This window comes from Neltuma alba, unplaced genomic scaffold, assembly GCF_004799145.2.
Source record: "Neltuma alba isolate B1F8T4 unplaced genomic scaffold, ASM479914v2 tig00013981_pilon, whole genome shotgun sequence".
In the NCBI taxonomy this organism is placed as follows: Eukaryota; Viridiplantae; Streptophyta; class Magnoliopsida; order Fabales; family Fabaceae; genus Neltuma; species Neltuma alba.
This window is the reverse complement of record NW_021637976.1, coordinates 30,681-46,411: the sequence shown is the minus strand read 5'-3', so window position 1 is coordinate 46,411 and position 15,731 is coordinate 30,681. Positions and strand designations below refer to the sequence as shown.

General features: G+C 31.5%; 1 protein-coding gene and 1 pseudogene across 1 annotated transcript; one reads left to right on the top strand and one right to left on the bottom strand.

Annotated features, from left to right (window-relative positions):
• Nucleotides 1-2,480: 2,480 nt before the first annotated feature.
• Nucleotides 2,481-3,512, top strand: LOC114739443 (zinc finger protein ZAT5-like; annotated as a pseudogene).
• A 6,315-nt stretch (nt 3,513-9,827) lies between these two features.
• On the bottom strand, nt 9,828-12,958 carry LOC114739444 (monocopper oxidase-like protein SKU5). The gene is made up of 9 exons (XM_028927503.1): nt 12,818-12,958; nt 12,603-12,712; nt 11,994-12,264; nt 11,771-11,879; nt 11,313-11,673; nt 10,723-11,091; nt 10,392-10,648; nt 10,204-10,300; nt 9,828-9,882 (listed from the first exon to the last, which is right to left on the bottom strand). Exons 1-9 carry the CDS (start codon nt 12,956-12,958, stop codon nt 9,828-9,830), a joined length of 1,770 nt encoding a protein of 589 aa, XP_028783336.1.
• Between the last annotated feature and the right edge of the window lie 2,773 nt (nt 12,959-15,731).

Below are 15,731 nucleotides of genomic sequence, written 5' to 3'. Positions count from 1 at the left end.
ATGAATAACAGTATTAAATAATAAATTGTTTTTAAACGTCCACTTAATTTTCACATAATAATGTAGATTAGAACATTCTCCTACTTGATTTGAGAAAATATTTTCTTCTTGAATATTTTCAAAATCATACTTTAAGTTCTAACTTAAACAATATGATAAATTTAAGGATTTACTAGTTGATCCCAAAAGAATCAAACCCCACTAATAGCAATATTGTTTTATACTTAAATTTTTAGTAAGCAGAAAATAAAAAATAAAATAAAATAAAAACAAAAAAGAAGGAGCAATCACTCACTCACATTCACATAAATATAATGCATGTTTTGATGAAGCAGGGTAGTGTATGCTGTTGAAAATCATAGATTAATAGAGAAATGAGCAAAGTCTCACATCTCAAAATTAATTAGTAAACAGAAATTTCAATGACATGCTATGGAATGATGCATAAGTTAGCAACTCATGCTCTAATTTCTCTTTCTGAGCATGAAAGCCTATTAAATGCTCCTCAAGGACCAATATTATTCATATTAATTTTTCCCCACTACGCGTCTTCTTCTCTTTTGGCTTCATACTAGACACTTGGAAGTGTGGAAGTATTCTATATAATCACTTTGTTGCTTTAAATTAATCAAATAATCTAAATATGAGTTAATCATACATCTTTCATGAACATGGTTTGAATTCTCTTATATCTATCCAAAATCCCATCTAACCAGACTTAAATTACTAAAACCATACTCCCTCTATATCTTATTATCTTATTATAAGAAACAACTATCAAAATCACGTGACTTAAAATATTAATTAAAAGCAATAAATATATAAGATATATGTATATTTTTTTAATTATACTCTCGTTTATAAAGAGAGTACATGATAGGTAATCAATGAAAATTTATTAGAGAGAAAGTAAAGAGCATATATTTAATGAGGGTTAAAGCGGAAAAACAATTTTAGAATTTTAGACAAAAATTTATTTTTTTATATTTAAGGACACCACTATGAAAAAAATTTTTCTTATAAAAAAAAACAGAAGAAGTATTAAAATTATTTTTACTAGTAAAATATGATAAGAATTAAAATTGACAATAATTAGTTTAAGTAACCTGACAATTATTTCTTCCAAATAAAGTCTCAAGTTCAATTTTTTTTTTTAACACGGTATCTTTCTTTGAGGCATGCTTATTTAAGGCACTTTTAAATACTATATATGGGCATTTCTCTTAATAAGTATTTAAATTTCAGTTCATTATGTTATGAGGAAAAGTTTCTTTTAGAAGATCTAATCCTGTTTATATTAAAGAAATAATGTTAATAAACACTTTCCATGTAATTAGACCCAATTGGATTTGCACTAGTTAAAAAGAGCTCAAAGTATCTGGAGAGTTAAATTAATAATGACAAACAAATTGAAAACTTAAAAAGGAATAAAGGAGAAAAATGATTGAAGAAGGGAGTGAGTTGCAAAAATAGTATGAAGTAGAAGATGCCTAATGCATAAATAAATAAATCAAAGTGGATAAGAACTTGAAATTGATTAGTGAGAGGAGGAGAGAGTCATGTTATGTTGAAGGAAGCTAATAATAGAGTGAGGCAGTCATATATATGATGCCACCAAAGCTTTTGGTTGTGAGTGTGGGACAATCTGTTAACCCTTCATCCCCACTCTAATTTTGGTCACTTCCTTCTAAATTAGATTGCCTTCTCTCTCTATTCAGATTCACTTTCTAAACCTTGTTTGGCACAACACATATACACACACATATATATATTTAATTTATTTTTTTATGTATTTAATCAACAAATTGAATTGCTTTTAAATGATAGTTTATGATGTTATTTTCTTAAAAATTGACTTTTCTTCAATTACTTTGAGTCCAAGTTTACTGTTTCCGAAACACTACTCATTTTTATTGGCTCATTTAGATTTGATTTACACCATTTATCTTCTTACTTGATAGTGGAAAGATTATTTATATTCATACTTTATTTTTTAAAATAAAAACATTAAAATATGAGGCAATTTAAATGAAAAATAAACATGATATTTATCTCCTCCCTTCTATCAGATAAAAATACCAAATCCAGGATAAAATTTCTTTAAAAAAAAGGAGGAAAAAGAATAAATAATAAACCAAACAAGGAATAAAGTCTTAGATCAGATTTTCTAAAATTTGGAAACACCAACTTAGCTAAATTTAAGCACATAAGAAAAGGAAGGAAGGATTGAAATGAGAGGAGTGATTCACAGTAACTGTTTGTATTGGGTGGTATTTGACTCATGAATTGAATAGTTAATACACGCACAACACACAGACACAACCAATCTTATATATATAAATAACCATAACTAACCTCCCCACTACTCTGCCTCCCCTGCTTCTCCTTCGTCACCTCCTAAACCTTCTTCTTCTCTCTCCCCCCTTCTCTTTCTCTGTCTTCCTCTGTTTTCCTCTGTTTCTCTCTGCTCTGTCTCCGCCATGGAAGCACCAGAAGAAGTCATCTCTTTGGGCGCTAAAGACCAAACCCAGATCGTCAAAGGCAAAAGAACCAAAAGGGTAAGGCCACAATCTCCATTGCCCCTTTCCAACACCATCGCCAAAACGGAAGAAGATCAATTTCTGGGTGATGAAGAAAATACCAAGAACTCTGCCGCCACAACAACTTCTTCTGCAGAATTTGAAGAAGATCGTATTATTATTAACAATAGCAGCAGCAGCACAGAGGAAGAGGAGGACATGGCCAATTGCTTGATCCTTCTGGCTCAAGGCCAATCTCGGGATTCTCCGAAACCTGCCGAGGAAGACGGTAACATGACGGCGAAGACGATGAAGTCTAACACCAACAACAGTTATAATTATAACAGCAGTAGGAAATTCATGGAAGCAACCACCATGGGAGCTAACAAAGCAGGTTTTTACGTCTACGAATGTAAGACTTGCAATAAAACCTTCCCTTCTTTCCAAGCACTTGGAGGACACAGGGCAAGCCACAAGAAGCCCAAGACATCGCCTCCAATGGCCGCCATTGTAGACAGAGAGAAGAAGAAAGAACAAGACTTTATTCTACACAGGAACAATATTAATCATACCACAGTTTCTTTTCAGTTTCTGAATAGTGGGAGCAATCTTAATAACAAGAATAAGGTTCATGAGTGTTCTATCTGTGGGGCTGAGTTTGCTTCAGGTCAGGCTTTAGGTGGCCATATGAGAAGGCACAGGGCACCAATTGGGACAACAACGACCAACAATACAACGCCGTTGGCACTTAGCAATAACAATCCAGTGCGTTTGGAAGCAGATCAATACCATAATGAAGATCATCATCATCAACCCAGAAAGAAAAGGAACGTTTTGTCTTTGGATTTAGATCTTAATCTTCCAGCCCCAGAAGATGATCAGAGTGATTCACCATCTTTTGCCTTTGAATCCAAGAAACAGCAGCAGCAGCAACAGCAACAAGCAAGTCTGGTTTTTTCTTCTGCCCCTGCTTTGGTGGATTGTCATTACTGATATAAGAGGGAGAAAAAAAAAAAAAAAGCTCCATCCTTCTTTTCTTTTTTGCCCCTTCCCTTTTGTTGAAATATTAGAATTCAGATTCTATTCTACATGATCAGGAAGCAGGATTTGGTACAAGTTTAGAGATACTACAGTTTGTTTCTTTGTGATTCTTTACTATACAAAGTCATAAAATTTACAAGATTCTTTTTCTTGTCGTATCACAGTCAGTCAAAAGTTGTTATCTTTCTCTTCCATGACGCATTCCCAGTATGATCCAAGTCTATAAAGAGAGATATTATTCCTTCTTAGAAACTAGAAAATTTGTAAATGTATGACATTTTTTCTAATATAGAAGTTTCAAAATTAACTGTATTCTCAGGGTCTATTATATCCTCCTACAGAGTGAGCTAATCTGACAGATTCTTCTGATTCTATCTATGTATCAATCAAGTTAGATTCTTTACATTCATGAACGACACAAAAGAATGTGAATTCACAAATGATCTATATACTAGTTAGTTAAAGTTATTAAGTGAGTAGAAAATTTTGTTGGGTCTCTCTGAAAAGTGTAAAACAACACATGGAAAGTGCATGATGGGTATCATTTTTTAATTTTCATGGGGGCTTTTGGTTCTTTTCAGTGCCAGAGAATGTGATATTATAACCTCACAGAGAGAGAGAGAGAGAGAGAGAGAGAGGGAGGGAGAGAATGTGTTGGCTATTATGTATGCCAAAAGTCATTGTTGAAGCTTCATTGTTTCTTCCACGAGAAACTCTCTCTCTCTCTCTCTACTGTGATGGACACATTAATCTTTTTATTGTTTCCTTCTTTTAACATTAAAAGACATAAAATAAGGTGGTGTTTGAGAGACTTTTGTGTTTGTCCTTGCATGTTGTGCCTGTGTTGTATGTTACTTAATTCCCCAGTCATTACACCTAAGCCATCCATGAAACGATCCACTTATTCATAATTCCTTAAGCCTTCTAATTGCTCCACTGGATTTACAGCTCATACCCATATGTGTGTGTGTGTGTGTATAGAGAGACGGAGATCCATACACCATGTACATACAAGTCATATCAGAACAGATTTATAGTTTTTTATAGTTAAGACAGCAATTTTTCTACTGATATTAAACGGCTATATTAAATTATTTTGACATTTACTACGTGGATTTCATCAACGTTGAGTTGAGAGCATGAGTAAGGGTGTGTTTGGATTAGCAGTAGAGAAGTAACTTTTTTTTCAATATGACTTTTATAGAAGTCAGATTGGATAAAAGCAACTTCTTTGAGTTTATTGTATAAATCCGTTTCAGTGACAGAAGTCAAATTGCAAAAATGTGATTCTAAACACATCCCAAATAAAAAAAGCTCCTTTTGTCGGTAGAGAAGTCAGTTTGAAGGTCTAGCTGTGATTCCAAACACACCCTAAGTTTGCAATACCTACGTTGGTGAAGTGGTGTCACATCTTGTCTTTTTACATAATCACTCATTGTTACTCTGTTACTATCTCAAGTCTTTAGTATAAGAGTCACTTAACCAATTTAGATAGATTAAGGAAATTAGTTTAGTTAGTTGTTTATAACAAATATAAATTGATTTATGTAAAGGGCCTTTTTTTAATTATGATTATCATTAAATGAAAACCCCTTAATATGTATAATCAATAAAGATACTTCAAAAAATAAATTATAAATTTAGAAGATAAAATAAGTTGAAGTCTTATATTTAGAATTATATTCAACTCCTAACTAACTCTTATATTAATACTGAAAGTAGTATTTATTGATGTTATTACACCCTCTGATGTTTGCTATAAAGTGTTCTAACATCTCCCTTAATATAAACCTTTTTAGGTGGATCAATGTATAGCCATAAGCGAAAACAAGAAATAATTTGATTAAAATGAAACTAACTAAATTTAAACCAAATTCTCGTAAATATTTTTTTTTTTGAAATTGATAGTGAAGAGCTCATGCAAATTGTGGCTGTATGAGTAAAGTGTGATTGGGAATTACTGATTTCAGTTTCTGTCTGAGGTTGAGTTGCAGCCACAATGATTTTGAGCATAATTAAAATCTTCGCATGTTGTGTGATTTAGATGTGAATGCTCAGGAAATATAATTATCACTATTATTACTAGAATGTGACACAAGTGCAATTATTACTCCCCTCCAATAACAATATCATTTTAAAATTAAATGAACAAACTGATTTTTTAAAAAAAAAATTAAAGAGTTATTATCATTATTAGTGCTTATAATTTGACTAAATTTTGATTTTGTTCTTCAAATTTTAAATCGTTGATTTTAGTTCATATATTATAGTTTCATCATTTTTTAGTATGAGTTTAACGAGTGGTGCTTAAATTTTAATGAAGTTTGGTTTTAATTTTTATATTTAAACTCAAACCAAAAACTTATGAAACTATAGGAATCAAAACCAACTATTTAAAATTACATAGACAAAAATCAAAATTGAATCAAACTATGAAGATTGATAATGATGTCAACCCAAAGTTAAAGCAACAAAACCATAAACAAATACTCCTTCCAATTTTAAATTAGGGATAAGTCCTGAGATGTGTTTTAATCTTAAATATAATAGTACTTAAGATCACTTTATTGTATTCTAAATATATAATTATTTAAAATTGCACATACTGATGAGAGTTATATAAATGGAAATGGTTTTCAATTAGAAATTATTAAACGAGATATTTAAAAAAATTAACACAGATTTATTATAAATAATTAGTTTAATTAATTTTCTTAATTTTTATAAATTAATTATATAAAAAGTGCTGAGGAATATTCCTTTGGAATGAGGTTTCCTTTCGGTGTGTGTTGTTGGGGGAATTGACACGGCACTTGGCCCACCCTAGCAGGGGACAATTGCACAAAAGGCCCTATAATTTCACTCTTAAGTGCCCCGTCTATAAGAAATTTGGTGTGTACGTGCCGTGCGAAAATTCTGTTGCTTTTACATGACTATTCTTTAAAAAAATATAGAAAAATTGGGGATAAATCCTGCGTTACAAATTTAATTGGTAAATAGTTTCTAAAATAATTGATTGCACAAGAAAAGAGTAGTTACACATCAAAAGATAAATTACACAAAAAGAAGATGGTTTGCACAAAAATTATTTGAGTATAAAAGATTAATTTGTACATAGGAAAATAATTTATACATAAGAAAATTTTATTTGTTCAAAGAGAAATTGAATTGCATATCGTACAAAAGAAGATTATTACACACAATCAAAGATAAATTACACACAAAAAAGTTAAGTTACACACAATAGAAATAAGTTGTATAACACTCTTAGATCTTATTTGTCAATTAATTTCTTAAAGGGGGTTTCTCCCCAATTTTCTCAAAAATATACGTGCGCGTGTGACTGTGTGCGTAATCATATCTCACACTGACTCAAAAGTAAATTTTGGAAAAAGTACAGAATCACAAGATATAAGTTTTTGACCTTTAAATAATAATAAGATATAATTAAGCTTTATGAATAGAACTATGGTCTCTAAGAAAAAAAAATGACGATATATCTTTTTTTTTTTTAAACTCTTTCAGAACCAAATTCTATTTGAAACTATAACTCAAGTTTACTTAATAAATAACGCTATATAATAAAATGAAAATAATTTTTAATGATTTGTACGAAACATTTATCAGAAGAATTTCATTACCATTATAAAGGAAGCAATTAAATTTTTTTAATCAATAGCCGTGACTAATTTTTTCTGGTAAAAAGGAGAATGATTTTAATATTTAGTACTTATGTATCACTTTTAATATAAGTATTTCTTATATTGAGGTAATTTTTTTTATGTTGTTGTCCAATTTACTAACTATTTATACTTATTTTTTTAAAAAAAAAATACTTATACGAAGTACAGATTTTGCTCCCATAAAATTTTCTGGGTCCGCCACTGTTATTACTACCCGAAAATAACAACAAAACAGATGATGATAAAATTCTTAAAAATAAATCTCTCTTTAATTTAACTTTAAAGTATTTTTCACTAAGAAAAAGTGATATACTAGTAGTAAAATGCTATTATAAACTCTCCCTCTCTCTGCAGTAAAATTTCTTACTTGTCATTGTTCATGGATCCCCCCCCCCATATTGGGGTTTTCCTATGTTAAAAATCTTATTTGTTATTTATTTTATTTACTTTTACTTCTCTTAGTTAACAATTGTTTAATTTTTCTTAAATCTGCTAATTTCCATGTTTACCAACAAGTGACATCAAAATTTTAAGATGTCTACCGTCACAAAGTTCACATTGAGAAGTTTAATGACAACATTAGTTTTGTGATTGAATTCAGATTCAGGATGTTCTTACTCAAAATAGGTTGAAGAAAAATTTGCCTGGTAAAAGAAATAAGCCAATTACTATGGGTGCGCTTGGGTTAATAATTAGAAAAATAACTTATTGTCAGTTTGATTTTTGAAAAAATTAGATTAGGTAAAAGTTAAATTGGGTGATGTGAATTGTGTTTGAATTGAATTTTATAAAAAATTAGCTTGTAAAAGTTAGATTGAGTAAAAAGTTATTTGGATTATGATTGAATAAAAATAAGTTTAGTTTTTATAATTACCAAAATAGGTATGAGTTTTATTAGATAATGAAAAATAATAAAGAAATGAATTTACATAATATAATAAATTTAAATTAGTAAGTTTAGCTAGTAAAATTATCCAGATGAGGATGAGTTTTATTAAATAATAATTAAGAAAGTAAATCTAGATAATACAATGAATTTAAATTATTTTAATGATAAGAATGAGCATGAAAGCCTTTCAAATAATGAGAGAACGAGAGAGAATAAAGTAAGTGAAAGAGTGAGAAAATCTGACACTGTGTAATAATTGTTTCTACTGAGGAGTTATTCTGAATAAGTCACTTTGAGGAGTTCATCAATTCATGCGATTCAATCCTCCTTTTGAGCCATAAATGAGATGGCCCAAAAGTTCCACCAAACACCCACAAAATTTATAATCATGCTTATGACATCAAGAAGCCACTTTTGGGCTTCAAAACGCCAAGTTAAACACACCCTATTTCTCATGAATAGTGGGAGCGTTAGATGAAAAGGCTCTTTTGCAATTTTTTTTATATGTTTAGATGAGTTGGATCTCAAGGATTCACTTGGAGTAAAGCATGTTTCCAAATTTAAGAGAGTGTTTATAAATCGCCTACCAATATAATTCTCATATCAACAACGTGATTCAAATTCACAAACAGACTTTTACAACTAAATCAACTCTTATTGGTGCTCTTTTTGCAATTAATCCAACAAGAGTTTACCAGAAGTAGTCAATGAAACCATGCTTGTTGCATTATAGTTACGTTGGACTCTCAATATATGAGTAGAAGTCTTGCAATCAAGTTTCGAAGACGTTTAGTTTAGTTCATTTTAAATAAATTGTATTAAAAAAAATATGAGATGAGTTTTGTTTCATAAAGCACAAAAACAATTATTTCGGGGACTCCCAAAACACATACAGAGTTATACACCATTATTTATAACATTGAAGGTAATCCTATTTGATTTCTTCTGGATGGTTTGAATTTGATTATAATGGAATTTAGAAAATATTGATGTTAGAACTGAATATCAGGATAAGGTTTCGTTAGTTGTCTCATTCCTTCTCTCTTGTAAACATTTGAATATGGAAATTCAGACGCCTTAGCTTTTGAAGATGTAAAGCCTAATTGATTTTTCAAAGAAAAATTTGATCCTGAAACCCATTCTACGAGTAAGAGTTTAAAGCTGAGGAGAAGTCAGGAAGAGGAAAGTACCAAGAAATCTAGATCTAAGTCTAAGACATAAATCCAACAACAAAACCTTGCCATAACGATAGGTTTAATTGTTACAAGTTCTTGCAGGGTTATAAGTACTCTGAGGACCATAAAGATTATCCTTCATATATTTAAAAACTTTTTACCAAAAGACTATTTTTTTTAATCATGATCACCCACAAATCACAGTATCACACTCAGAAATAAAAAGGAACAAATAACATTTTAATGTGATCAATGTGTAGTAGTGCAATTCTGAAACCGGATTTAGACCTTTCTATGGATCAGGATATTTGGACTTGGCTGGATAAAATCATATTCTTGGGGTTAGAAACTTAGAATGACCATTTTGTGGCCATCATGGTATCATCTCTGAGCACAGATATAAAACTTTTTTTTTGCACTGCAAAAAAATCAACAGGAAAAAGAAGAAACACTTTGTCAGAGCACAGATGTATCTGAATCTCCACTATTGTTCTTTCCAAAGGGCTCAGAATCACAAGGCTTAAGTTGCTGGCCAATATAGAGGAAGCAGGGCGGTGATCATGGCAACAAGAGGCCTATTAATTAACAAACAAGAAAGAATAGTACATGTTAGATTGCAAAGCACTATATATGATATAACCGATACTTAAATTTACTCAGTATTAACTCGGTTGTAACGTAATTCTTAAACTTTGACTCAATATAACTCAATCCTCATAGTTTTGATTTAGTTGAAACATGATCCCCGAACTTTTCATTACAATTCAGTTCCTGTAGTTTTAATCATTCAAAATTTTAGCTCTAAGCTTCATAAAATATATTATTTTGTTTTCTAAAATATAGACTAATTTTTTAATGGACAAAAAGATTAATTTTTCTCAAAGTTATGTGAATACCATGTCATATCTGGGGGACCCCATGTCCTGGAATTAGAGGGTGATGGTGCAGGTGGCCCTGAGGGAGAAGGGCCTGGTGCATCAGGTTGATACTTTCCTGTATTTGTTCATACTCATCAACATCTCAATCATATAACTTCATTTACGTTTAAAATTACTCAGGTTTCATTATTTAACACAGAACTGACCACATAAGAGGAGGTTCTCTGGAGGCGGGTCCTCTTTGCTAGGGTTGGGATCAGGATCATAGACCCTCACATAGAGCTCTTGGCCCAAATACCAACTTCTGAGTTTCTGTGATCTCAAATTCCACATTCCTGGGTTATCGAGGTATGCATACACAGCACTCCATCCTCTAGGGAACACTTGCACTGTGGAGCGTGACACTGGATCATAAAGATTGTATTTTGATCTCAATTCTGGCTTCCATTTTCCCTCACCAAACCTAAACACAAACATCAAGTTCCAATTTCTTAGTTTTATATAGTAGTAAAATAGAAAATGATCAGCCACACTCACCCAACAACAAAGAAATTGAATCCATCCAAATGCCAAGTATCTATAGTCTCCAGTTCATTTTTGAACACAACCTCCAGCCACCCTTTATGCAATCCACTTGCTACAAATACTCCGCGAACTATTTTATCATTTGAAGAGTTCGTGGGATATTCATCAAGATCATATACTCCAGTTCCATTGCTGAAGTGGTCAGCTAACTTTAATGGGGTATCTGGGGTCAAGTATGACACATTGTTTACAGTGTAGTGCAAAGAGCCATTGATATCAGATGTTGATGCCTTCAGAATGAAGGTTTGAGATATCGTCACATTTGTTACATTGAAGGTTCCTTGAGGATTAGGCCTTGCGGCTCCTGCAGTTAGGTTCCACCTTCAATACAAAAACGGATCCACACTGTAAATTTTAACACAACCATGAACCAAAGATCAATGGAAGTTACTTCTAACTTCCCAAAACTGTTTGGAAGCATTGTTTTTACCATATGATAGTATGGGACATACTCTTTTTACCTTGAAGGTTATTGATATGCATAGCCAAACAAGAAGAAATAGAGTGAACAAATATATTGATAAGCAGTGGCAAGCATTTACCTAATAGATTTAGCTTGGTTGATTGAGAATTGAAGATCAAATGGGTCAGGACCAGTGGGGAGAGACCCCTTAGCAGGAGTGGTTGAATTCTCATAGTGAAGAACAGCTATGCCAACAAGACTGGTTATATCTGAGGGATTATGCAGTTTGGGAGAAGCCACCATATAGTAATCACTAACACTTTGGTTTGCTGTGACAAGAACAGAATAAGACTGCCCCACATGAACATCAAGAGAATCCAACTCCATCTGACTCACATATGACCCTTCAGTTTCAACCACAACCATAGTGTGATTTTGAATCCTGAAGTTGAAGCTCCATTTTGTACCCACATTTGATATCCTGAGCAAATATGTTTTTCCTGTGCCACATGGAGATAGAGAACAACAGAAGTGATTATGTATATATCCCACAAGATCATGGTAGAGGATTTATAACAGTGTTTTTATGTTTTTAACCTTGTGTAACATTGAAGGACTCATGAGGTAATGAAAGATTGTTCAAATATGGTGGCTTGCCGTTTATTAGCATCCATTCAGGAGTAGCATCCTGATTGGACCTAGCATCCTGCAGTAGATTATATGATTTATCAGAAGGTTAGGTAAATGAATAGGTTGATAAAAGCTAAGAAATGAACATGGAAAAACACTTTAAAGTGAGATATTCTATTGAGATGGTTACTTTATAGTTAGTTTGGAGCCAGTCACCAATCAGAAGATCATATTCTGCTTCTGGTTTAGCAAAGGGAACCGGGATCACAGGGCGACTATTGACTCGAATAGGACCAAATCCTCCCCCAGCTTTAAGGAAATTGATGGAAGGGAAGTAGGAGAAAGTTCCAATTTGGTCTTTGGTTTGGAAGACATAAGTCCAGTTGGTACCAGGTTGAATGGGACAGTTTGTGCCTGAAACCCCATCTTGCCATGAATTCAACCTTTGTTGAATCCCATTCCTGCACCAGATAATTCAAATCTTGCTTTAATAACGCACATTCTCTTATTCCAATGCATCACTATCAAAAGCACTAATACATAATTTGTCATATTTAACACTTAATACTGAAAAAATGTCAGGTAAATGAATGCAGAAACCTCCCAGGCCAGATCTGTAACCCTATTACTTGATGAGTTTTGTTGTAAAGCCTTCAAATATGTTACCCCATATTTGACAGCTAAAAAACCATTGAGCATAGACTCAAAACAAAAGTGAACTTTTAACCCTCAAATATGGACTGCTATGTAATAATGAAGGTACTGAATTTATTGACGCACAGAGACAGAAAAAATATACCATGTAAATAGCAAGGGTTCATCCAAATCATTGAAAACATTGATGTGGACCTTATCATTTGTGCTAGCATTGATAAGAGGACCAGGGAACATGCCATTGATAGTTATAACCTGCAAAAAAACAGAACCGTTATTATCATTCACATATATATGAACCATCACAAGAAATTAATCGACAATATATAGAATCAGAGGCTAAAATCAGTTAATCATTACAGGTTGATCTGCAGAGACCGGCTTGATGCCTGAATCAGAGGTAACGTGCCATTCAAGGAATAACTCTGCACTGTTAACTACTGTCACAAATACTGTAATTAGCATCATAATACTACACCTAACAGGCTCCATGGAAGCCATTGATCAGCCTTTATGATTTAACTATGTTGATTAAGTACAGTGTGGAAGGCTATATATATGGATAGATAGATATAGCGATATAGGTTTGGGAGATAAAGAGAGAGGAAGAAAGTGAGGTAGTCTGGGATTCAAGTAGTACAAAAGCCGGCGGAGCCTAGGACTTGAAATTTGTTTCCTTGTAATTTTCCCGTTAGATGTTTTCTGATTTGTTTTGGTTGATGTAGATACAGCTTGTTTGATATTTGAAATGCTTCTTTTATGGACGAAATAACAAGTCTAATTTTCTCTCTCAAAGAAGTGATTCCCATAAGATTTTAGCATTTTAGTATCTTTACTTAAAAATGTGTTTAACGGATGGTTATTCCCCTTATTTGAATTTACTTCTCTTTATTTAGTTATTCATGCATTTTTATAATAAAATAAAAAAATTAAATTGAATTTAAACCCTAACTATTCAAACACTAATAATTTTTATGTAATATAATCAAATCCATGGATTCACTCAATCATAAAATGGATTTGATTGACTCTCAAATGGCCTATTTAAAAATTCATCACACTTGTTAATTACATATTCTTGGATTATATTTGCTAAAAATCATTTAAACCCATATCTATGAATGTTGTTAGTAACCTATATTCATATACTCCTCAAGTCCTAAATATAAGACTCCTTTTGTAGTGTAATTTACACTACAAAAATGGTCTTATTATTGTAATATATTTAATTTATTTTTATGGTATAAAATTAATATATATATACATATATAATATGCAATATAATTGGTATTTATCCGATCATGATTTAGTTACATATGTCAATATTCGAAATAATATAGTGATTGCATGACTTGTACTTGTTAGGTGTGCTATTCATGCCTTCATCTCAAGTATGTCTATAATACCTATTGAGAAAATTAATATATTGTGTCAATTAATATTCAATGTATAGTATTAAATTGATAGTAAAATACTATTTATTGATAAATATTGAACAATGCAATTTATTTCTCAAACTCTAAATAGTCAGTGTATCGATGTACTTTGGCCAAAATAATTAATCTAGTTTCAACTATTTCTGGATTAAACTGCGGATCTTAAAATTTATTTATTTCCCAAAATGAAAATAATACTAGTAATCAACTTTTTGGTACTACCAGAATATAAACAACTACCTTCCTTTACTACTATATTTTCTATTAATTAAAAAATTGGCAAATAATTGTCATAACATCCCAGCGTGCAAGTAATGATGGGTTGTAATTTTTTTTATTGATTAATCATTTCTTTAATAAAATGGTTTGACATCGACGTTGACAGACCAGAAAATGCTTGCATCATACACCCATACACGTTTACAGATTATGCATGAATTAATTTAATTTTTAGGGGAAAAAAAGTTAATTTACAGTATAATGATTGTTACTCATTCCTCAAGTTCATCTTTATCAGCGTCCCAAAGTTTGTTATTGACAAATAAAAGAACATATTCATAGCAAGCTAAACTAAAATTGAGAATAATTTTTTGAATTAAAGGGATAGGCACTAATTACTTAAAGTTACAAGTAAAATTGAATTTGCAATCTTCCACAAAAAGAAAGTATCAATGCCATTAAGCTACAAGACTTTTAACGAGAATGATTTAATTTATTCAATGCCCTTGGTATTTAACATTACACAAGTCTGAGCCCAAGAAAAAAAAAAAAAAGGAAACACAGAGATCTTTAGCACCACATTTTCTTCCTATTTTCTAGTTTCAACTATTTCTGGATTAAACTGCGGATCTTAAAATTTATTTATTTCCCAAAATGAAAATAATACTAGTAATCAACTTTTTGGTACTACCAGAATATAAACAACTACCTTCCTTTACTACTATATTTTCTATTAATTAAAAAATTGGCAAATAATTGTCATAACATCCCAGCGTGCAAGTAATGATGGGTTGTAATTTTTTTTATTGATTAATCATTTCTTTAATAAAATGGTTTGACATCGACGTTGACAGACCAGAAAATGCTTGCATCATACACCCATACACGTTTACAGATTATGCATGAATTAATTTAATTTTTAGGGGAAAAAAAGTTAATTTACAGTATAATGATTGTTACTCATTCCTCAAGTTCATCTTTATCAGCGTCCCAAAGTTTGTTATTGACAAATAAAAGAACATATTCATAGCAAGCTAAACTAAAATTGAGAATAATTTTTTGAATTAAAGGGATAGGCACTAATTACTTAAAGTTACAAGTAAAATTGAATTTGCAATCTTCCACAAAAAGAAAGTATCAATGCCATTAAGCTACAAGACTTTTAACGAGAATGATTTAATTTATTCAATGCCCTTGGTATTTAACATTACACAAGTCTGAGCCCAAGAAAAAAAAAAAAAAAGGAAACACAGAGATCTTTAGCACCACATTTTCTTCCTATTTTTCCCTTCATCCAAACCAAGCTTAAAGGTTGGACTTTATGAGTTTCATCAGGAGGGGAAAAAAAAAAAGGATAGAAGACCCTTGGTTTTTATCATACAAATAAAATCGTTTCAATCTGCGTATATTAGTATATTACTATGTTCAAACCTTGAGCGACGAAGAAGGATTCAGAAGCTTTTGACAAAGGATGTCCATAAGGTCCTTTTCCTTTAATCAAAATAATACCACCATCGGTTCTTAATATAAGACCTAGTTGACTAATTTGGAGAGATTAAGAAAATTAGTTAAGTTAGTTATTTATAATAAATTAGTGTTATCTTTCCTAGAATACTCTT